Raw genomic sequence first — 23,541 nt, forward strand, 5'->3', positions numbered from 1 at the left:
TAAATTATCTAGCAGAACTGTTGTACCCCTACACTCCAAATTGCAGGTTGCGCTCCTCACAATCGAGCATGCTGGTTGTTCCTAAAACTCGCTTAAAGTCTATGGGTGACAGGGCTGTCTCTTTCTATGCACCTGTCCTTTGGAATTCTCTACCTCTTGAACTTAGGGAAGCTCAGACTTATGCCATTTTTAAAAGTCAACTTAAGACATTTTTTTAAACTTGCATTTTCCTGTTGATGTGTTTCTTGTTGCTTTTAACAATTGTTTATTATGCTAAAAGCTGCTTTTAAAGGCGCTTTATAAAATAAAGGTTATTATTATTATTACCTGCCCATAGACCCTCCCCTCGAAGAAATCGGGACAGAAGTGGTTGAAAGTGGACAAAAGAAATGGATTAAAATACCAGGTATAAATGGGTGTGTGTCTGCTTCGTCTACATGTGAAAATGTATTTCACTACCAGGTGTAAACAGGGCCTACGATTTCCATGTTGATAAAAAAAAGACTTTTCTCTGGTGTGAATTCTCATGTGCCTGTTAAGACTTTATTTTACAGTGAAACTTATTCCCTACTGTTGACAGGTGAAAAGGCTCTATCCCGTGTGAACTCTAATGTGATAATTAAGGTTTCCTTTTCGGTTGAAACTTTTTCCACACTGTTGGCAGGTGAAAGGGCTTTCTCTAGTGTGAATTCTCATGTGGACTTTAAGTTTATTGTCTTGATCAAAACTCTTTCCACACTGAGGACATGTGTAAGGCTTCTCTCCTTTGTGAATTCTCATGTGGATTTTAAGGTTCCCATCTTTATTAAAACTTTTTCCACACTGAGGACATGTGTAAGGCTTCTCTCCAGTGTGAATTCTCATATGGATTTTTAGGCTTCCATGTTGACTGAAACTCTTTCCACACTGAGGGCACGTGTAAGGCTTCTCTCCTTTGTGAATTCTCACGTGCCTGTTAAGGCTTCCTTTTTCAGTGAATCGGTTTCCAAACTGTTTGCATGTGTAAGGCTTCTCTCCAGTGTGAACTCTCATATGATAATTAAAGTTTCCTTTTCGGTTGAAACTTTTTCCACACTGTTGACAGATGAAAGGCTTCTCTCCAGTGTGAATTTTTATGTGCCTGTTAAAGCTTCCTTTTTGAGTGAATCTGTTTCCACACTGTTTGCATGTGAAACGGCTCTCTCCAGTATGAATTCTCATGTGGACTTTAAGGTTGCCCTCTTGATCAAAACTCTTTCCACACTGTTTGCATGTGTAAGGCTTCTCTCCAGTGTGAATTCTGATGTGGATTTCAAGGCTTCCATGTTGACTGAAACTCTTTCCACACTGAGAGCATACGTAAGGCTTCTCTCCTTTGTGAATTCTCATGTGCCTGTTAAGGCTTCCTTTTTCAGTGAATCTGTTTCCACACTGTTGGCATATGAAAGGCTTTTCTCCAGAATGAATTCTGATGTGGACTTTAAGTTTCCTGTCTTGATCAAAACTCTTTCCACACTGTTTGCATGTGTAAGGCTTCTCTCCAATGTGAATTCTCATGTGATAAGGTGTCCTTTTCGGTTGAAACTTTTTCCACACTGTTGGCAGGTGAAAGGTTTCTCTCCAGTGTGAAATCTCATGTGTCTGTTAAAGCTTCCTTTATGAGTGAATCTGTTTCCACATTGTTGGCATTTTAAATGGCACTCTCTAGTATGAATTCTCATGTGGACTTTAAGTTTCATGTCTTGATCAAAATTCTTTCCACACTGAGGGCATGTGTGCTCCCTCTTAGTGCATGTGGGCTCCTCTCCAGTGTGAAGTCTCATGTGGTCTTTAAGGTTAACATGTTGATTGAAACTCTTGTCTCTCTTACTTCCTGTCTTTTGAGTTTTTTCTTGCAAAGAAAGTCTTTTCAGTATGTGAGCAACTAAAAGACTTTTCTCCAGTTATGAAATCACGATGATTCACATATTGATCTTTTTCTTCCTTTACATTCAGTTCATGACTCTCTTCTTTCAGTGCCATCAGGTCTAAGAAAAAATAAATAAAAATATTCCAAGTTTAATGGCACAAAGCAACAGACACAAACTAAAGCATCAATACCAACATACACAAAATCCTATACCCACTAAGCTACTGAAATGGGTGTTACAGATGATACATCTGAGAACCCCTTCTCAATATTAATAACTCTTCACTTTCTTTAAGACATGTCCCAAAAACTTTGACCCAGGAGATTTGTTTACTTATAGACTGGTCTCAATCTCCCATTTTCTACATCTTCTAAGGGGTTAAGGCACAAAAACTTTCAAGGGAATAAGAAAAGAGAACAAACTCCCTGCTCAACCATCAGACCAAAAACTCATCACACAGTAGTTCCATGTAATGATTTATTGAAAGAAAACGGCATTATTACAGCAGATGTTTGTTATAAGTTTGGAATGACCCATCATGATGGTCCAAATGTTGCTGGCAGGTAAAGTTACAATTCCTAACACAACATGTCAAGTCAAGTCACCATTTATATAGCGCTTTTAACAATATGAACTGTTTCAAAGCAGCTTTACCGAAATAATAGGAAATTAAAGTAACAGAGATTGTTTTGGCTTTACAGCAGCTCTAGAATAAAGTTATTGTCCAGCTAAAGTTAGTTCTGATCGATTCACTTCCGTTGCAAAGATCATTAGTTATTAACTTAGGGGCCGCTTACACAACACCGTTTTAACAGAAAACCCTTAACGCACTCCGGCACGCTCATTAGCAGAATTATTTATTGCTTCCGAGTAGCCATGTGAACCGGATCTATTTTGACCACATTTTATCTGTACAGAGGTAAAGGGAAGGAGAAGGGGGCCTTCACAGTGGAGAGACTAGTTGACACTTCAGGACTGCGTTGTCGTCGTGTCCAGGCGCAGGTCCTTCATCAGATCTGGATACGGCCTGGATCCAGCGGACTGTGGTAAACCTCGGAATAAGCAGTGACACTAATATTAGCGTAGACGGCATTCTTCTTATGATGTAACGAGTACATCAGGATTTATGGGGAGTGTTCCCGGTTCCGGCTGCCCTAATCTATGCTGCCTAACATTGAATTATAGAAGTTTATAATATGTTATGTGTATGCTAGGTCAAAGAGATGTGTTTTTAGTCTAGATTTGAACTGACAGAGTGTGTCTGCTTCCCGGACAATGTTAGGAAGACTGTTCCAGAGTTTTGGTGCTAAATAGGAAAAGGATCTACCACCAGCAGTTGATTTTGATATTCTAGGTATTATCAACTGGCCGGACTATAACGCGTTAAGAGCTCACTCAAATACTGGGGAGCTAAACCATTTAGTGCTTTGTAAGTATTCAGCAATATTTTAAAATTGACTTGACATTAAACAACTGTTTATTATTATTATTACATATTGTAATATCTAATATATGGGCAATATCACACAAGCAGGCCAAGTGACGCAGGTAATCACAGCCGTGCTGATATAGAGCCATATCGTATGACTTTAATATGTTGTTGTACTGTATATCGAAATAATCTCACAATGATGCGTTTGGTTGAATTCCAAAGCGCTTCAGTTTATCCGTATTCATTCACTCTTCAGCTTCAGCTCAACCCCCAAGGTTTTTTTTTCATCACTGCAAAAGAGACTCAAAATACTTTGTCGAGACCAAAGTGGAGATGTTTGGCCATAATCTGTCAAAACCCAAACACAGCATATCAACTCATACTTACTGTCAAGCACGGTGGTAAAGGGGTGTCTTGGCCATTTGTCCGACAGTTAAAGCTTGGCTAAAATTAGGTCATGCAACAGGACATTGGCTCTCATTCACTAATAATTGAGAGGATTATTTCGTATTTGTATGCACAGGAGAACTTCTCACGAAAAATCTCTACCTAATTCACAACACATTCGTATGTACATGAATTTGTTCTTAACATCGCTCTGATGTCAGTAAAATTGGAGTATTCTAAATGCGCGCCACGTGCACAAGGTTAGTCATTTGCATAAAACATGCCCAAACCATTTCCATAAGGGCTTTCCATCAGCACACGCTTTCCTTACAGCGCTTCGTCACGCACGTGAAACTTGCAGCTTGTTTGCAGACGCGCTCTCGCCCAATGCTCGAGCAATGCCAAGTGTGCCATTCTCACCAGTTCTCACAATAAACACCTTTTATACAGACACATATTACAGATTACCATTACCTTAGAACACCTCTCAATAGCCAGCTGTACATACGCATGCATCTACAGTATGTCATTCAGAGAACCCTCACAATCTGAAACAATAACACAGCTTTTCTTTGTCTTTAACTGTATATGATGGAATGTATTTAAGATTAAATTAAATTGTATTATTTTAAAATTGTATATATGGATTAATGGATTATATAATACAATCAGAGGTGTGTAGCAAAGTACATTTACTTTTACATTTACGGAAATTTTTTACTTTTAAGAGAAGATTTATATGTTGGTACTTTTACTTTAACTTGAGCACATTTCTAATAAAAAACTGTGCTTTTACTTTGTTACGCTGGGCAATGTTCCTCTCATTAATTTATTTTAATGCAATACATGTTAAGAAACGCGTCGTTTATTTCAAGCAAGTGGTCTCTTTTTTTCTGGGGCATGAGCGATGCCCCATTAACAAATGAATCACTGTTCTGAGTCGATTCTGTTCAAAGAAGTTGGCAAAACTGTCTAAATTGGTTTGCGAATCAGTTTGAATTATTTGTTCAGTTCCCTGCACGCACTGAATCGTCTGAAGCGTAACAGGAAAATTAAGAACATCAAGAGTGTTGGATGAAATGGCCGTGGACCTACAGTCAATTAAAAGCAAATCTGCAAAAGCATCCTATTGTTTTGCAGCAATGAAGATCTTTATTATTTGAACATCTGCATATGCTGTCTGTGAACGGTAGAGCTACACAGGTTGTGCTACATTCGATTTCATTCCATACAGGTAATACATTTTACAACTGTTGGAAACTCAGAATCAACGACCAGGAGACTTGGTTCTTTCTTCAGCAAGGATTCTTTATTGAGAACACGGGCTGTCGGTAGCTATAGTCATCAAGTCTAACTGAGTTCTATACAGTATAGTTTTATACATTTACAAGGAGGAGGGACTTTTGGAGGTGGAGACAAATCAAAACAAAACATAGGGATGAGTTGATTCATTCAAGAGTCAGCATAACACTATCATTCAAATGATCCAATCAGCCTGACAGCATCACCCATACCTTCACATGATCATAGCTTAACCTGACAGCATCACCCATACCTTCACATGATCATAGCTTAACTTGGGACCATGACACTGTTCCGGATACAAAGGTTAATGTCCAACACCTGGGTTGCTTGACTTAATCTTCTTTGAAATATCATCATCTATGCCTCACATGCTAAAATCAGAATTCTTCACCATGATGTTTATGTAAGGAAGCATATCTGAAATAGATTCTTTAAATTTGTTATTCCACACAACCAAACAGATTATTACGCCACAATACCACTACTACAAAGTATGACATTACCAGTTTTTTGGACATATACCTTTATTTATACATTAAATAAGCTACCATTGTTCCCAGAGTATAAAATGAACACCAGCCAACCCATGGTAATTTGTGGGTATTGCGCAGTGGCGGCGACCTGTTCGTCTTGAAAACGAACACCTTTGCTTAGACACAGTTAACCAGTTTACACATGCCTGCAGAAATAAACATTTGATTACATTTTGGAGAACAGAAAGAAGATCCGTCAATGTGCATTTGATCGTTGTTTCTGTTCAGATGTTCAGTAGCGGTCAGGAGCCCGAGCTTCTCCGTGTGGTTCCCTTTACATGCCTTTGAACGCAAAACTCTGGATGTTCACTTTATTTCGACATTGTCTAATAATCCAAATGTAGTTGTATAAGTTATTATTATACAAACCAAAGGACATGCAATGATTTTCGGCCTACAGATGCCAGAAATAATGCTGGTCTCTTCTGTGTTTGTTGGAAAGATAGAAGATCTAATTATGATAATTATCATTTAAACTAAATGCCTAAAAATTGTAATTTCTAAATAATATGTTACTGTAATATATATATATATATATTAGTGCTGTCAAACGATTAAAATATTTAATTGCGATTAATCGCATTGTCATAGTTAAATCGCAATGAAGACGAAGAACCATGTACAGACCCTTTACAAAAAAAATTGATATCATGGAAAAGTTTATTTATTTCCATAATTGCATTCAAAACATTAAACTTCCATAGATTATAGATTCAGGGCCCACAACTTAAACAATTTCAAGTATTTAGTTGTTTATTTGTACATAATTTGGGCTTCCAAATCATAAAATCAAAAAAAAATTTTGAATATTACATGAAATCACACAGTAATTACACAGTGATACCATGATCATTGAACCAGGTTTTGGTTCTTTTGGCAGTGTGGGCAGGTGCAAATCCTGCTGGAAAATGAAGGAAGCATGAAGTGCTCTGAAAATGTCCTGGTAGACGGCTGCGTTGACTCTGGATTTAATAAAGCACAGTGGACCAAAGTCTTCTTTTCTGATGAGAGCAAATTTTGCATCTCATTTGGAAACCAAGGTCCCAGAGTCTACCAACGCAGCCGTCTACCAGGACATTTTCAGAGCACTTCATGCTTCCTTCAGCAGACAAGCTTTATGGAGATGCTGACTTCATTTTCCAGCAGGATTTGCACCTGCCCACACTGCCAAAAGAACCAAAACCTGGTTCAATGACCATGGTATCACGGTGTAATTACTGTGTGATTTCATGTGATATTCTAATTTTTTGAAATCCTGTTTTTGTGGGTTTTATGAGCTGGAAGCCCAAATTATGTACAAATAAATAACTAAATACTTGGAATCGTTTAAGTTGTGGGCCCTGAATCTATAATCTATGGAAGTTTAACGTTTTGAATGGAATTATGGAAATAAATAAACTTTTCCATGATATTCAAATTTTTTGGAAAGGGTCTGTAAGTCCATATTTTCACATTTTGAATAATAATTTTTTTTTAAATTTGGACTGTGAACATTATATTATATATTTTTATTTTACGTGAAGATAGACAACAAAAGCTTCCCAATTCTAATGAGTTAAGATTTTTCAGTGTCAATCTTAAAAATAAAAAGTTAGAGTAATTTACATTTCTGGAATGTGGAATAACAATATAAGTCCAATTCATCATATCACTTTAAACCACTGGAGATTTGATTCCTTTATCTTAGTTTTAATACAGTAACAGAACCTTAAAGAAAATATTAAGCATTTCTTTCTTTCAATTTCTTTTTTTTTTTTTTTAAATCGTAAATCACAGAACAAATACAGACAATACAGTGCGAACAATGAACAATACATAGGCAAACGCAGCTAAAACGTTTCGATTAATTTCTCTGTGGTTATAAGCAAGGCTGCATTAATGCACAGGCTTACCTGGGCTGAAGCCCAGGGACCTCCCAAGTTCAGGTTCATGATGAGCTGAAAAGGTCATATTGTTTTGTAACTTGTCAGGTTTTCTGTCAATCACTCTAATCGCACGTTACATGTCTGCTGATTGAGTGACCCACGTGGCCCCATAAGCCCCGTTCACACAGCCAGCAATTTTGTCGCTGTATGTCGCTAGTCTCTATACTGTGAAGTCGCTTGTGGGCGTTGGTAGTGCTGTCGCTCTAATGTTATTGGTAGACTGCTCGTCTGGCCACATCTATACAAAACACCATCACAAGTGATACAACTATATTATTTTAATTTGACTAGGAATTAGGCTTAAAAGAAACAGTATGCTGTTGGGAGCATACACCATATTTACCAGGGGTATGATTAATTCTGAGCACGACTGCATATATGATCCGGAGTAACTAGTAACTAGCTACTTGAGTAGTTTTTTCATTGGATACCTTTTTACTTTTACTCAAGTAACGATACAATTTTTTATACTCTCCTAAAACAGGTTTACATGCATCAAAGGTAAAAAAAACTGTTTAATTTCCTCATAATATACATTTGCACATCACCACATTTTCAATGATTCTCAAACGACTTGTGAGATGAATCATAATATAACAGCATAATAATGCAAGTAGGCCTAGACACTTTCAAATGACAACAATCATTCTTTAGATCATGGAAATAAAATGTAAAAAAATTGAATATCCTAAATAAAAAAAACTTGAATAAATAGTAAAACATTTTCAAAAAAAAAAAAAAATGCACTTGCAAAAGCACAAAGGGCACTTATTGAAATGTTCCATTTACAGATTTTTCCCTGACTTTCTTTTCTCTGTAAAGTAAAGGTGCTTTAAATTGCTGAAAACACAAACCCTGCTTAGCATTCAGATGTCCGTATGAACAAAGGCACAGATGCCTCAACAGGCCTTATCTGCTGCTAAAACTATTTTTTATTCTTCTTTTTTTTCTAGTTTATATTTGCGCCAGAACAGTGGATTGCAGCTTTGAAATCAAGTGCATTTGAACTTGTTCTTTCAAACTGTCTGTAGTTGTCAGGAGAACACTATAACGGCCCAAATACGCCTTTTTTCACCTGTCGATGACCGCTCTGTGTATAAATAAAACTATCCATCATGAAGGAACTGCCCGAGCCCCGCTTTTGCCTCTGATACGGAGAACAGACAAGATGACAGCACGATAGGCAAAATGTTGGTGACATTCATTATCATGTAAACATAATGGGCGATATATTGCGTCACCAAAAATGATGTACATGTACATGTCATGTACATGTATTGTGCGATAAGTCAATATATTGATTATTGCGACAGGCCCAAGCATTAACAACTGCATGCCCATCAACAAACCAACAAATTATTTTGTACTAATTTATTTACCGAGTATTTTTTTAATATATTGCGGTGAACACGTGGAAACTGTATCAATAACAGTGCATGTATGCAATGTATTCATTAGCCGAGCTCTAGCGTGAATGACTGATGTGAATGACTGATGTAACATAAACGTTGGTAAAACAAATCTTGCTCCATGCTTAATCTTTCCTCAAAGTAGTGAGAATGACAGACAATCTGCATTAATAGACACAGTTATAGGTAATAGTGGCCCACAAACTGATTAGCATAAGTATTTAAGTAAGACAGTAATAACGTGAGTTAGCCAGTTAGCAGGAGACCTACTCAATATAAAACTCAAAACTAAGTATTTTGAACACCATCTTTCAAGAGCAAGCGGTTTGTGAATCCTGCATTGAACTCCGAGATTTGAGAAGCAGTCGTCAGTGAAATAAAGGGAACACAGCAAAAGTTTAGGATTATACTGTTGTGATGTCATGTAAAGATGAATTTTAACCACTGATTCTTCACATGCTCGTCCTTGGGCAGTGGAAAAAACTGGCTTTACCTTCACATTGTAGAGCACAGCGTCTTCTTGACATGATGCTGTCCAGTATCCACAGGAATCAGCTGCAGGTTTGAGGTTCAAGTTTTCCTGGTGTCTGCGCGCACAATAAGTGGGCAATATGCTAATGTTTCGTCTTTACGTCACAACGAAATGGCTTATGACTCGTTTGAAAAACAATTAATTTTATTGACTCAGAGTCGACTCTTACTTTTGAATAGGGTTGGGTACTGAAACCGGGCACCGTTATGGAACCGGTACCTATGTAACCGGACCGAATCAAAACGCAGATTTCGGTGCCACTTAAATGCCTCAGCTCTCTGTTGAAATATTTGCCCTCTGGTTCTCTGAAACGGACGCAAGAAACATCATCACCGCATGTGATCGCTAGTTAACCCTTTGACGCGCATGATCGTTCACACTGGTGTGCTTAATGTTCGGATCGCGTGACGCTCTCAGCACTGTCATATTATATCACAACTATTCAGTGTTTTCAACCACATAAGGTTTATTTGAGGTTTCAGACATTTAAATACACATAAGTACTAGCAAAACAACATTTATTGAACATTAAATTGACTTGATTCTTCTCACACTTCACCTTCAAGTGGATGAACTGACGTGTTGTAGCCTGACAGATACAATTATCTGAACTGCAGTGCGTAATGGCGCCCATTGTGCGTTATAGATCAACTAACATGAATCATGATCATTATAAAGGTTTCTTAAATGACAAAACACATTCACTTGTATGTATTTAAGAATAAAAATATCAGCCCAAGAACTGACTGACATGACGCAACCAATCACAGTTCGTTATTTGTTCTGCGTCATGTTTAGTGTGAAAATGTAAAGTCGATGTCCATGCAATAACAGATCGGCGTACATCTAATAAATTATTGATTCAAGAACATTGTGCAAGTTTACTGCAACAATAGAGCCCGCGAACCTCACATACTTTTGAAAATCCAGCATTCAGTTGATCCTGATGAGCGCTCATTGTCACAGTTGTAAACATGATACCGTTCTTCTTCCACGAGGGGTTTCGCGTCACGGCATTTAAGGTGATGCGTTCTAAAATAACGCTCACCATGTGCAGGACATTCAATAAGTCAGGAGAGGTGTCGTATTTGGCCAGAGAAGGCAAAAAATGTGAAAAGAATTGCTGAAATTTAAAGCTGGTTTGTAGCATACCAAGAATACAGACTACTTTGCTGTTATTAGTACTGTAGTGTTATTTAGTGTTAAATTATTGTATTTGGGTTCGGTGGCTTAGGTTTTATTGTGAATTTGTTATGCAAATTTGTTGTGTTTTGTATTTAGACTACTTATATTTATATATTTACTCTAAAATTGTAATATATTAAATTAAGATTATTTTTTTTCTTTTTAAATAAAAAAACATTATTTAATGTCATTCACCATCGTTTTGAGGCTCTCTTTTTTTCTCTTTTTTTTTTTTAAAGTATCGTTTCAGGCACCGGTACCGTTTTAAAAGTATCATTTTGGTACCGGTGTCAAAAAAAAGAAAAAAAGAAACCCAACCCAATTTGAGCGTACGCATGCTTGGTGAATGAGACCGATTTATCCCAATCACACCAGCAAATCTACGACAGAACAGCTGAAAAAGAAAAGAATAAAGGCCCAGTCAAAGTCCAGGCCTGAATGCAAGCTTTTTAAAGAGACTGAAAAGATGATGCAGTGCCAACTATATTGGATCAGACAGCAATGTCGCAACACACAAGTGTGAGTAACAATGTTTAACCATGTGTCAATTGCTTTGTTACAGATAGTTTATTATACAACCCCAATATCAAAAAAGTTGGGATGTCGGTTGGGAAATTGGATGTTGCGATACACAATGTGGACATCAATAATTTTAGATCATTCCAATTGGATACACAAATAATCAGATTGGAGGCAGAGTGTCTCAGAAGTAAAGATGGACAGAGGTTCAACAATCTGCAAAAAACGGTGTACAATTGTGGAACAATACTGAGTATTTATACATTACAATAGTGCCGCAGTCAAACTGAATAGATGTGATTTGCTGTTCTATCCTTTGCTTCAGCATTTATGAGGTTAATGCAGGGAATTCCTGGATACTGAAGAAAGCAGGTAGTGGACGCTGCTTTAGTTATTGTTTTGATCGAAGCATTTGCTGTAATACTGAATAAAAGCTTCAGTGAGCGACGTTTTGTCATCAGTGAGACATTACATCACGTTTCATTTTATTTAAAACAAGACTAATGACAAATGACAATATATCTGTTTTTCACTTTATCGAAAAGGATCGACGATAGTTTGCAAATAATGGTAAATTCATTCATAATTATATTTACACTAAATTATTTTCCACAACCAAGGCATATAAAGCATATGTTATATGCATAAATGTTTCACAATGGTGGCTAATATTTCCACTATGTAACGAGATATTATTCAACATCGGAACTTTTCAAAGTAATTCCACAGGTGTAGCCTAATGGCGGTCAACGTTAAAAATTATTTTAATATGCAAAACTTTTTCCTGTAAATCCGTTTACTTTTGATAGGCGGCATTCCAAAAGTGTTTGGAAGAGAGGTTCAAAAACAGGATAGAAAATAGCTTATTAATAACATTAATTATTGATAACATTATAAGCAGACCTCAGAAAAGAAGAACCTATCATATTGGAGAAAAATTATGTAATGAATCATGTCACCTTTGCCATGCTCCTATTTTATAAAAACTGTTGTATTCTTGTTGCTGGTGGGATTCTCTCTGAAATTTGTCTGAGGTCCTCCAGCCGTGATTAAAGCATATTCGAAGGCATTGTCTGGAGTCTTTAGTTATTGCTGCGCAGCAGGACAGTGGAACACTAGAGACCTTATTCCCAAACGCTAAGGGGCTTTCACACCGGAGGAACCCTTTCATAGTTCCTAGAACTATTCGCAGAAGTTCGCACCGCAGGAACTAGGAACGATTTTAGTTCTATGAACTCCTGTTGGAGGAACTAATTTAGCTCCTAGTTCAGAGGAAGGGAAGTCGTGTTTATGGCGGCATGTGTGTTCAAGTCACTTTCGTTGGAGTAAGATGCCGGTGTAATTTCTCTTAATTAATCATACAAAAATAGAGCAAGTTTCTTAAACTCTAGTTCTAGAAAATGAAGAACAAAGAAATGTGCATCAGGTGTGCTTTTTTTTAAAAATGTTTTTAATAATTTATGAAGCCACGTGCAAACTTTATCGTTACATATTACATTGTATAATAATACCATCACATTCTGTGCAGGCAATTAGCTTACTTCACTGTAAATAGAAAAGTCTAGCAATATCACTGCTAAAAACCTTTAAGTATTGTGGTATTCCGCCATGTTCCAACTCGCAAAGATCGGGGCTTAAAGAAAATCCAGAGCTTCACACTCGTATTTACGACATTGTGGTGGCATTCATGTGCGCTCAACTTGTAAATACAATCTTAACGAGATGACCTGAACGCACCATAAACCAGCACTATAGGACATATATAGCACTATACTACCAGTGACGTTAGTGTTCGCTGATTGGCTAAACACACACGAAATTTTTTAAAAAAAGGCTGTGTAAACACAGATTATAGCCTATATATTTACTCTAGAAACTAACTCTATGTACATGGAAAACAGTGATAGATGGGCCTATTAACCTTTACGCTGAGGAGAAAATTCAACGCGATTTTGAGGGGACCAAGCGAAACATGATTATGTATTTTTGCTCAGCTAGCAACACTGGACATCTACCACACGGCATACGTTAATAACTTTTCATTACTGTTTACTTTCCATGTATAACATTTCTATCTAATGATGTATTAGACAGGACTGTTAGACAGATCGTACAGTAATGAACACAGAGAATGCGAGCTGAGCAAACTGTTTGTTTGCTCAGGCTCTGGCTGCTGGCGTTCTCAGCGGCGTCAAAATAAAGGTCCGCCACATCGTCAAAATAAAAGTCACAACAATAAGCTCGGCATATGTCACTTCAGAGTTCCTACTGGCGGTGCGAATGCAACCAGGAAAACGTTCCTATGGGAACCATTTGTTCTCGGGGAACCACCCTGGTGGCTAGCTCCTAGGGCTGGGCGATATGGCTAAAAAATCATATCTCTGTATTTTTTGGTTAAATAGCGATATACAATATATATCTCGGTACTTTATATCTTTTTCTATTTGGATAAAGAAAATCTGTATTTATTTAAAATAAAAAAAATTCACATCCTGCCCAATGATATCCTATAAACAATGTTGATATTGAAGGATATGGAAACAAATATAGTGAATGTATAATGTAGGCTACGTAATATATTAATGTCACGGTTCATGAATTCACTGACTCTTTCACGCGCTGTGTTTGTGTTGTGTGTGTGTGTGTGTGTGTGTGGGCGTGGTCGCTGATCAGCTGCTGATTGTCATCAGCGCCAGCTGATTCTGATCAGCGATCTCTATTTAAGCTCATGGTCTTTCGTCTTGTGTTTGTCAGATCGTTGTGGGATTTTTCCCTGTGCTGTTGGTCTTCGTTGGTGTTCCCGGTACCCGTTTGATGTTCACATTGAGTTCGGCCTGCCTGTCCTCGTTCAAGGATCCTGTCTCGTCTCTTCACTTCACGGGTTCGTGTTGTGTTCCTGTCAGCCCACGTCATCTAAGGATTCATCTCTTCTCATCATCTCATCACGGGATTCGGGTTGCCCATCTGCTCCCTGCGCTACCAGGGATATATGGACTGAGCCTTGAGTGTTTGATTACTCTTTCTATGTGTTCATTCAATAAAACTGAGTTCTTGCATCTGCATCTTCTCTCGCCGCGGAGTGTAACTGGAACGAGGAGGCGCAGTGGGATCGGTTCCTGCATGGGCTGGCTGACCGTATCCAACGAGAGATATATGCTTTGGATCTTCCGAAGGATCTTAATGGACTCATCGAGTTGGCCCTGTGGGTGGATGCCCGACTGCAATGGGTGGAACAACACTCCCGCAGGACTCTGGTTCCGGAGACCTTCGCAGTCCCTCGAGCCAGTGGTGGTGATACGGTCAGCCATACCTTCGATCACGAGCCCATGCAGGTGGGTAGAGCTCGGTTCTCCCGGGAGGAGAAAGAACGACGGAGATCCCGGGGCCTGTGCCTGTACTGCGGTGGGGCTGGTCATTTCATCAATACCTGCCCCGTAAAAGATCGAGCTCGACAGTAAGCAGGAGGCTACTGTCGGGCGGGATCTCCACCAACAAGACCTCCTCCACTCTCCTCCCGGTGAGACTGCAATGGGCAACCCGATTTTTCAACTGCCACGCACTCCTGGATTCTGGGGCTGAGGGGAATTTTATGGATTTATCCATGGCACGTAAGCTGCAAATTCCCATCAGACCACTCACCAGCCCGATTTCTGTCAATGCACTTAACGGACAAGAACTACCGGTCATTACACTCACTACTGACAATCTGACACTCATAACCTCAGGCAACCATACAGAAGAACTATCTTTCTTACTCCTGGACTCTCCTCATACTCCGGTGGTCTTCGGTCATCCCTGGCTCACACAGCATAATCCCAGGGTTGACTGGGGCCACAATTCTGTGTCTGCTTGGAGCACTAATTGTTATGCGTCTTGTTTAATGTCTGCCTGTTCTTCGGTGTCCAGTTCTGTCTTGCAGGAGGAGTCGGTGAATTTGTCTAACGTGCCCGCGGAGTACCTCGACCTGAAGGAAGTGTTCAGTAAGTCTCGGGCTGCTTCTCTTCCTCCGCATCGTCCCTATGACTGTGCAATAGATCTTATGCCAGGTACGTCTCCGCCTAAGGGCAAGTTATACTCTCTTTCTGTTCCTGAGAGGGAGGCCATGGAGAAATACATTTCTGATTCTCTAGCTTCCGAATTCATTCGTCCTTCCTCTTCTCCAGCGAGGGCGGGGTTCTTTTTTGTGGGTAAGAAGGATGGATCTCTGCGACCATGTATTGATTACCGAGGGTTGAACAACATCACGGTAAAGAATACTTATCCTTTACCGTTGATGTCTTCAGCCTTCGAGCGGTTGCAGGGAGCCTCCATATTCACAAAATTGGACTTACGCAATGCATATCATTTGGTTCGCATCAGGAAGGGGGATGAATGGAAAACCGCTTTCAATACCCCCAGGGGCCATTTTGAATATTTGGTCATGCCCTTCGGGCTGTCCAACTCCCCAGCGGTTTTCCAGGCACTTGTCAATGACGTGCTGAGAGATATGGTAGACCAGTTCATATATGTTTACCTGGATGATATATTGATTTTTTCGTCTTCTCTCCAGGAACACGTTCAGCACGTCAGACGAGTGCTTCAGAGGTTGCTAGAGAATGGGCTTTTTGTCAAGGCGGAGAAATGCGCTTTTCATGCACAGTCTGTTCCTTTCTTAGGCTACATCATCTCATCTGAGGGAATACGCATGGATCCTGACAAGGTTAAGGCTGTGATGGATTGGCCAAGTCCAGATTCCCGTAAGGCCCTACAGAGGTTTCTGGGGTTTGCCAATTTCTATCGGCGTTTTATTCGCAACTTCAGCCAACTAGCCGCACCTCTGACTGCCTTGACCTCCCCCAGAACGACGTTCAGGTGGTCTGATACAGCCGAGGCTGTATTCGCTAACCTCAAGAGCCACTTCAGTTCAGCTCCCATTCTGATTGCCCCTGATTCCTCCCGTCAGTTCGTGGTGGAGGTCGACGCGTCAGAGGTGGGGGTAGGTGCAGTTCTATCCCAGCGTTCTTCCTCAGATGACAAGATGCACCCTTGCGCGTTTTTGTCCCATCGTTTATCTCCTGCCGAACGTAACTATGACATTGGTAACAGAGAGTTGTTGGCAGTCAAGTTAGCGCTGGAGGAGTGGCGTCATTGGTTAGAGGGGTCGGGGGTACCTTTTATCGTTTGGACCGATCATAAGAACCTGGAATATATTAGATCTGCCAAAAGACTCAACTCCAGGCAGGCTCGATGGGCACTTTTTTTCGGACGTTTTGACTTTGTTCTCTCGTACCGCCCGGGTTCCAAAAACATCAAGCCCGACTCTTTATCTCGTATTTTTTGATCCATCCGAACGCCCGGTTACTCCCGAGTGCATTTTACCTGAGAAAGTAGTTATCTCCACACTCACATGGGAGGTCGAATCGAAGGTCAAGACGGTTGCCCACCGAGTCGTTTGTTTGTGCCAGAGGGGGTTCGGTCCGACGTTATTCGATGGGGTCACTGTTCCAGCGTAGCATGTCATCCAGGTGTAAATCGCACCAGTTTTTTGGTCAAGCAACGATTCTGGTGGCCATTAATGGCTCGCGACATTCGGAGTTTTGTTTTGGCTTGCTCGGTTTGTGCCACTGGTAAGACTTCCAATCGACCCCCAGATGGGTTACTCCAACCGCTGTCTGTCCCTTCGAGACCCTGGTCCCATATAGCGCTAGATTTTATAACCGCCCTCCCACCCTCTCAGGGTAAGACGGTCGTTTTGACCGTAGTGGACCGGTTCTCGAAGGCGGCTCATTTCATTCCCTTGCCCAAATTACCTTCAGCCAAGGAGACAGCGGTGGCTGTCATAGATCACGTCTTTCGGTTACATGGCCTCCCGACTGACGTGGTTTCTGACAGAGGGTCCCAATTTGTGTCCAAATTTTGGCAGGAGTTTTGTAGATTACTGGGCGCGACTGTCATCTTGAGAGAATGTTGCGATGTTTGGTGTCCAAGAATCCTTCCTCCTGGAGTCAGCAACTTTCATTAGTGGAGTACGCCCATAACTCGCTACCAGTGTCATCCACGGGCCTATCTCCGTTTCAGTGCAGCTTAGGGTACCAGCCACCAGTTTTTTCTAGCCTGGAATCCGAAGTCGCGGTCCCCTCCGCTCACGCCTTCGTCCAGAGGTGTTGTCGCACATGGACCAGAGCCCGTGAGACTCTGCTCCAGGTGAGGGCACGCACCAAGGCTAAGGCCGATCGCCACCGGTCAAGGCCTCCCGTATACGTCGTGGGTCAAAAAGTGTGGCTTTCTACTAGAAACATTCCGCTCCGCTCCGTGTCTAACAAACTAGCTCCTAAATTCATTGGCCCGTTCACTGACACCAAGATCATTAGTCCGGTGACAGTCCGCCTCAAACTTCCTCCAGCGTACAAGAGAATTCATCCCGCCTTTCATGTCTCCAAATTAAAGCCCGTGTTTCGTTCTCAGCTTAATCCGCCAGTCCCGGTTCCCCCACCGCCGCGACTCGTAGATGGGGAACCTACGTATTCGGTAAATCGTATTCTGGACTCTAGGCGGAGGGGACGCGGATTTCAGTATCTGGTGGACTGGGAAGGTTATGGTCCGGAGGAGAGAAGTTGGGTTCCTGCTAGAGACATTCTGGATCACTCCCTTATTGATGATTACAATCAACAGGTAGGTCCTCCTGGGAGCGCCAGGAGGCGCTCCTAGGGGGAGGGGTAATGTCACGGTTCATGAATTCACTGACTCTTTCTCGCGCTGTGTTTGTGTTGTGTGTGTGTGTGTGTGGGCGTGGTCGCTGATCAGCTGCTGATTGTCATCAGCGCCAGCTGATTCTGATCAGCGATCTCTATTTAAGCTCATGGTCTTTCGTCTTGTGTTTGTCAGATCGTTGTGGGATTTTTCCCTGTGCTGTTGGTCTTCGTTGGTGTTCCCGGTACCCGTTTGATGTTCACGTTGAGTTCTGCCTGCCTGTCCTCGTTCAAGGATCCTGTCTCGTCTCTTCACTTCACGGGTTCGTGTTGTGTTCCTGTCAGCCCACGTCATCTAAGGATTCATCTCTTCTCATCATCTCATCACGGGATTCGGGTTGCCCATCTGCTCCCTGCGCTACCAGGGATATATGGACTGAGCCTTGAGTGTTTGATTACTCTTTCTACGTGTTCATTCAATAAAACTGAGTTCTTGCATCTGCATCTTCTGTCTTCATTGTAACGTAACAATTATGTGCAAAAAGGTGGTTAAAATCACATTACATTCTAACATTACAATCTAAAAAAAAATAATGCTTTTGTTTTTAAATTGACTAAAGGCTAAACTAAAAATGAAAATAAAAACAAAAGCACAAACTAATTATATTGGCCTGCATTTGATTACCCCATCATATTGGTCACTTTCATAAAAATATACTTGTAGGTTTAAAATTCCACATATGGCACATTTATTGTCTCCAACAACAAATATTTTAGCAATATGTATATTTTAGTCAGAATTATTGCACCACTATTCTATTGTGCTCCGTCTGTTTCACTGAAGCTTCAAGCTTGAATTTTAGCGTAGATTCCCTTGCAAAAGGCTTGTCCTCTCCTGACAGTGAAATGGACATATTTGTTTGACTTTTTAACATTTACAGATGGAGAATATACCTGTGAAATGTAAGTTAAGCACTGAGGAAAGCACCACATCTCAAATGCATTAAACAGCGCAAGTATTTATCTGTTAGTCATCAACAGTATCCGTCAGAGCATCTGACAGGGCAAGCTGCTTTAAACTTGTTAACTTTATCTTACCAGTTAATTTGAAGCCCTTGATATAAGCTTGTGTCATGTTTAGGACAAATTGTACTATGTACTTTCACTGCAGCAGCTCACACTGCGTCCTCCGCTATTTTTCAGATGTGCTCGTATCAAACTACTGTATCGATATGAACGGTATTGCCTTTCATCCATATCGTTCCAAAAAAATATATCGATATATCTTACAAACTCGATATACCGCCCAACCCTACTAGTTCCTAGAACTAAATTCCTGTAGATTATATTTAATTGTTTCGGTGCAAAAGCCCCTCTGGTGTTCGTAGGGGTCAAGACGTTGACCGACTCAGCCAACGTAGATTAGGAGATGCGCTAGAGGATAAAAACTATTGAATGCTGATCATGAGACCTTTAGGGGCGTCGATTAGGATGAACATGAAATCACGCTTAAACCGATTGGCTTATTGCGATTATTTTTTAAGCGCAGCTTGTCATTGATTAGCTCTGTGATTAGTAGTAAATGCTGCTCCATCTGAAAGCACTGTGAGTTCAAGTCGCTTATAACGTGAATTTGAAAAAGCAACACACGCCAAACATCTTTCCAAACTCGATAAGCATTTATGAACCTCGTCCAACAAAAGACAACATTTAACAAATCAAAGCGTTTCAATCTGTTTATTCAACTATAGATAGATGCCCATAGGGATTTCCTGGAATGATGTGCATTATCGTACACCTGCGGCGGGGCATATTTGGCGTGTGTGTGAGAGCGCCCTCTGGCGTTCAGATGGAGCAGCATTTACTACCGATCAGAGCCGTGCTGCACTGAAAAGCTGTGCATAAAATAATCACAGCCTTTGCCAAATCGCGTGCAGTTTCATGTCGATTGATCATGCAGCCCTACTCTCAAACATTACTTATGATCCACTAGAAGTGTGTGGTGGTGTTTGTGTCTACAGAGACATTGCCCTGTGCCTGTAATATCTTGTTTTCCTCGTGACAACAAATAAACAGAAACAGACGTGACTGAATAAGTACGTGTCCTCTTTCTTTTGTGAAATAATGGTAACTACTTAATTTCTGTGCAACTAATGTGCAATCTTGACACAAATAAATGTATTATGGTCAATGTATCACTTATTAGTGTAAAACTATGGTAAAACAACAATGCTTGGGTTTTAAATCTTTATGTAAACAACAAAAATGCCACGCAAACTGTCTTTTTTATCATGTTCGTTTTGCGATCTCGCTAGTTTCCAGTGATTTCTTTTATTAGTTTTCTTATAAAACTTCCATTTGTTGGTGAAATGATGGGTTTGTGTGACATTGTTCCAGAGAGGCGTGTTACAGGCGGGAAATTTCACAGAAATGTAATTTTTGGGTGAACTAACCCTTGAAGTCATCTACAGTGAGGAAAATAAGTATTTGAACACCCTGCTATTTTGCAAGTTCTCCCACTTAGAAATTATGGAGGGGTCTGAAATTGTCATCGTAGGTGCATGTCCACTGTGAGAGACATAATCTAAAAAAAAAATCCAGAAATCACAATGTATGATTTTTTAACTATTTATTTGTATGATACAGCTGCAAATAAGTATTTGTTCACCAGCTCCATCTTCTCAGGTGTGTCGGTCACAATTCTTGTTTTTACTTTCTTTCTCATCATTCTGGGCCTTCTTGCTGTGGCTTTTGGCAAGGGAAGTATGACTTTTGGAGACACATAACTCCCATGGGCACCAGAACCAGTTTCATCACTTGATGAGTGCTCAGGATTTGGTCCCGGAAGAGTGGCAGGTGGCTCCCCTGGGTCTGGACCTGCTTCAAGACCTGTGGTATGGGTTGGCTTCTCATGTGATGGTCCAGGCGGGTCAGCAGCAGCACTGGTGGAGGGCTCTTCTGGGTTTGGCCTGTCTGTTACCATTGATGGGGCATAATCTTCATCTGGGAAGATATCCTTGTTGTATGGGTATATGCCCGTAGCTCTGAAACCTGATGTAATGTTTGTGGGGGTCATTGCAGACATAATGCATTTTGGGGGCCTGAAAACGCAAACTGTTAAAATTCGTTATCGTCTCCATGTAAACAACAAAAACGTGAATTTCTGAAAATGGTGACATTATGCGCAGTCGTATTACGTGTTCAGCCTATAGGGAAATGGTGTTTCTTTACAAACTACTGGCCTGGCATGATAATGCAGCATTTTTTGTCATTTTCATGGATCCTTGTAAAGAATAATTTTGATAATGTTGTCTGTAGGTGAAAAAAAGCAAAGACAAAATGTTTCCATTTTTAGTACATCGTTGTCGTGTAAACACAACCTCACAGTCACCGGAACACCCTCTGCAAGTGACGTCACTTAGTTGCAATCGCCACCTGCATTCTCCGCTGCCTGCGAATCCACCCCACACTGCAGCTTCTGCCCGATTTAAGGCCGGCAGTTTTCGCACGTTAAAAAATAAATACGACCTCACATTATGTCAATCATGCTTACACACTGCCTCCGAAACTTTCGTCCGTCATAAAAAATTTGGATCGGGTTCGATTTTCTGCGTTTTTCACATCCGTAGCAAGCATTATGAATGGTGTTCTGACAGTTCAGAGCAACCGAATCACAAATACGAAGAAGAAAAAACGCATACGAAAATGTCCAGTGGAGTTCAAGAATCAATGCCTACTGTATAATATTTTTTGTCAATATATAATTATATGCTGTTTTTAGGTTTTTAATCGCTGATACACAATAAATAAAAGTTATATTGATTTACAAACTGCTGCTCTTTTTGTTTAGACACTAAGTCATTATGGTTGTGGTATCTAGCCAACTATGATACCACTCAGACAGAATAGTATTTATATTGTATTAGGTTTATTACATCTCTTACATACTGTAACCACTGTAGTAGGACAGTTTATCATCTCTGTTTGCTTCACTTTATCACATTGAAAATGTGGCAGTGGAGGTGATGGTACAAGTACACTTTTTTTATTTATTTATTTTTTCTTTTATTGCAAGTTAACAAAACATAGGTAAAATATCTATGACATATACACATACAGAAGAGAGAAAGACAAACAGAACACAAAAAAACAACAACAAAAAAACAGCTAAATATAAATATAAATATATCGATATAGTGATGCATGCAGGTAAATTGGTAAGTTTAAGCAATGGGGTATTTTATTGGTATAGATAGAGGCAATTTGAGACAATCATAGTAATAGTTGTAGTAGAAGTAGTATTCATACTTATAATAATAACAATAATAATAGTGGTAGTAGTAGTAACAACAATAATATTCATGATAATAATAGTAGGAGTATAGGGCCCTATAATTTCCGCGATCACGGAATCGCGGACGGAATCGCGGAATTGGCAAATTAACGCGGAATCTAGTGTTAACGCGGTATTTCACGGAATTTTACATATTTGGAATAAAATTCTGTTTTTGTGTGGGAGAAAACCGTATGCCTGAGGAAAATGTAGACCGGGGGAAGCAAATCTGGGCGACACAACACGTCCCGTCATTTCAGCTCCCCCTTCAAAACAATGAAAGCATGGCGAAGCCGCTCTCCACGGCTCTGCTTTCGTCGGCGAAAAAGTTAAGAAACTTGACGCTAAGCCCTCAGTGCCGACGTGACTTTTATGTGTCAGGCGAACTCGTTTTGTAAGTTGTCAACATTCCGTTGACTAGAAGCGCAAAAATACATGCACTGACCACCTGTTATCCAAAAGCCATGTGAAGAACAAGAAGTACAATGATAACGCTATTAAGGCCACCACGTCCCTACATACGTGCATTACTGCTGCTGCATTCAACTTGGCAGTTACATGATGACAAAGTCAACTTTAATTTCATAAATCAGGGAGTAGGCCCTGCTGTATTTTGCCTTGTTTTTGATGCACTTTAATGTACTGTATGGAAAAGATGATTCTTATAAGTACTTTATGTATAACTCTGAAGTACATTTAATAACTACACTGAGTAAAATGCCACACACAGATCACTGAAGTTTCTTTCCAGAATGAGTTTGCCAATGACGTTTTAGGTCTCTTTTATATGTGAAACTCTTCTCACACTGTTGACAGGTGAAAGGTTTCTCTCCAGTGTGAATTCTCATGTGCACCTCAAGGTTTGTTTTGTTTGAGCAAGTCTTTCCACAGTGAGGGCACATGAAAGGCTTCTCTCCGATGTGAACTATTACATGACTCTTAAAGGAGAACTTGGTAACTTTTTTAACTTAATAAAACTGTCTAGAAATCATTTGGATGGTTAAACAACCTGTTCTGGTGATATTGGTGACTTTCCCCGCTCCCCCCAGCGTTCCCAGGCGGAAAACCAACCTTGCAACTTGTTCACTACCGTCCCGGCAAGATAGAAATTGGAAGTCTCGTGAGAAGCGAGAACTAGAACGAGAACGAGCGCGAAACACAAATTGCTTTACGGCAATTCGACATAAACACACACGCATGTATGATGTATTACCAGATTACCCACCTCGGTAGACATAGCTCCACGCGATACAGTTGGCTTGCTCCGATCAAAACACACGCACATGAGCAGCGGTAGAGAGGGGGAGGAGGCCGCCGCAAGTGAGTTTTTTACGACTGTGTTGTGAAATATACGCCCCCCCACAGCTGTAGGGGGAGCTCGTGGGGAAAACATGCGACAACAAAAGGGAAAATCAGCAAAGAAG

At 40.3% G+C, this 23,541-nt stretch overlaps 1 protein-coding gene across 2 annotated transcripts in view; it reads right to left on the reverse strand.

Annotated features, from left to right (window-relative positions):
- Nucleotides 1–289: 289 nt before the first annotated feature.
- LOC311081983 (uncharacterized protein) overlaps nucleotides 290–23,541 on the reverse strand; it is a 37,414-nt gene continuing 14,162 nt past the window's right edge. The window contains exon 3 of one of the 2 annotated variants that reach the window (XM_084112736.1): nucleotides 290–2,006. In XM_084112736.1, coding sequence (XP_083968862.1) covers nucleotides 592–1,536 — 945 coding nt within the window. In that variant the 5' untranslated portion in view covers nucleotides 1,537–2,006 and the 3' untranslated portion in view covers nucleotides 290–591. Of the gene's footprint in view, nucleotides 2,007–20,479; nucleotides 23,057–23,541 lie in introns of those variants that run through there. The other variant, XM_084112737.1, reaches the window with a different exon arrangement.

Source organism: Abramis brama (assembly GCF_963993115.1).
Source record: "Abramis brama genome assembly, chromosome: 4".
Taxonomy (NCBI): domain Eukaryota; kingdom Metazoa; phylum Chordata; class Actinopteri; order Cypriniformes; family Leuciscidae; genus Abramis; species Abramis brama.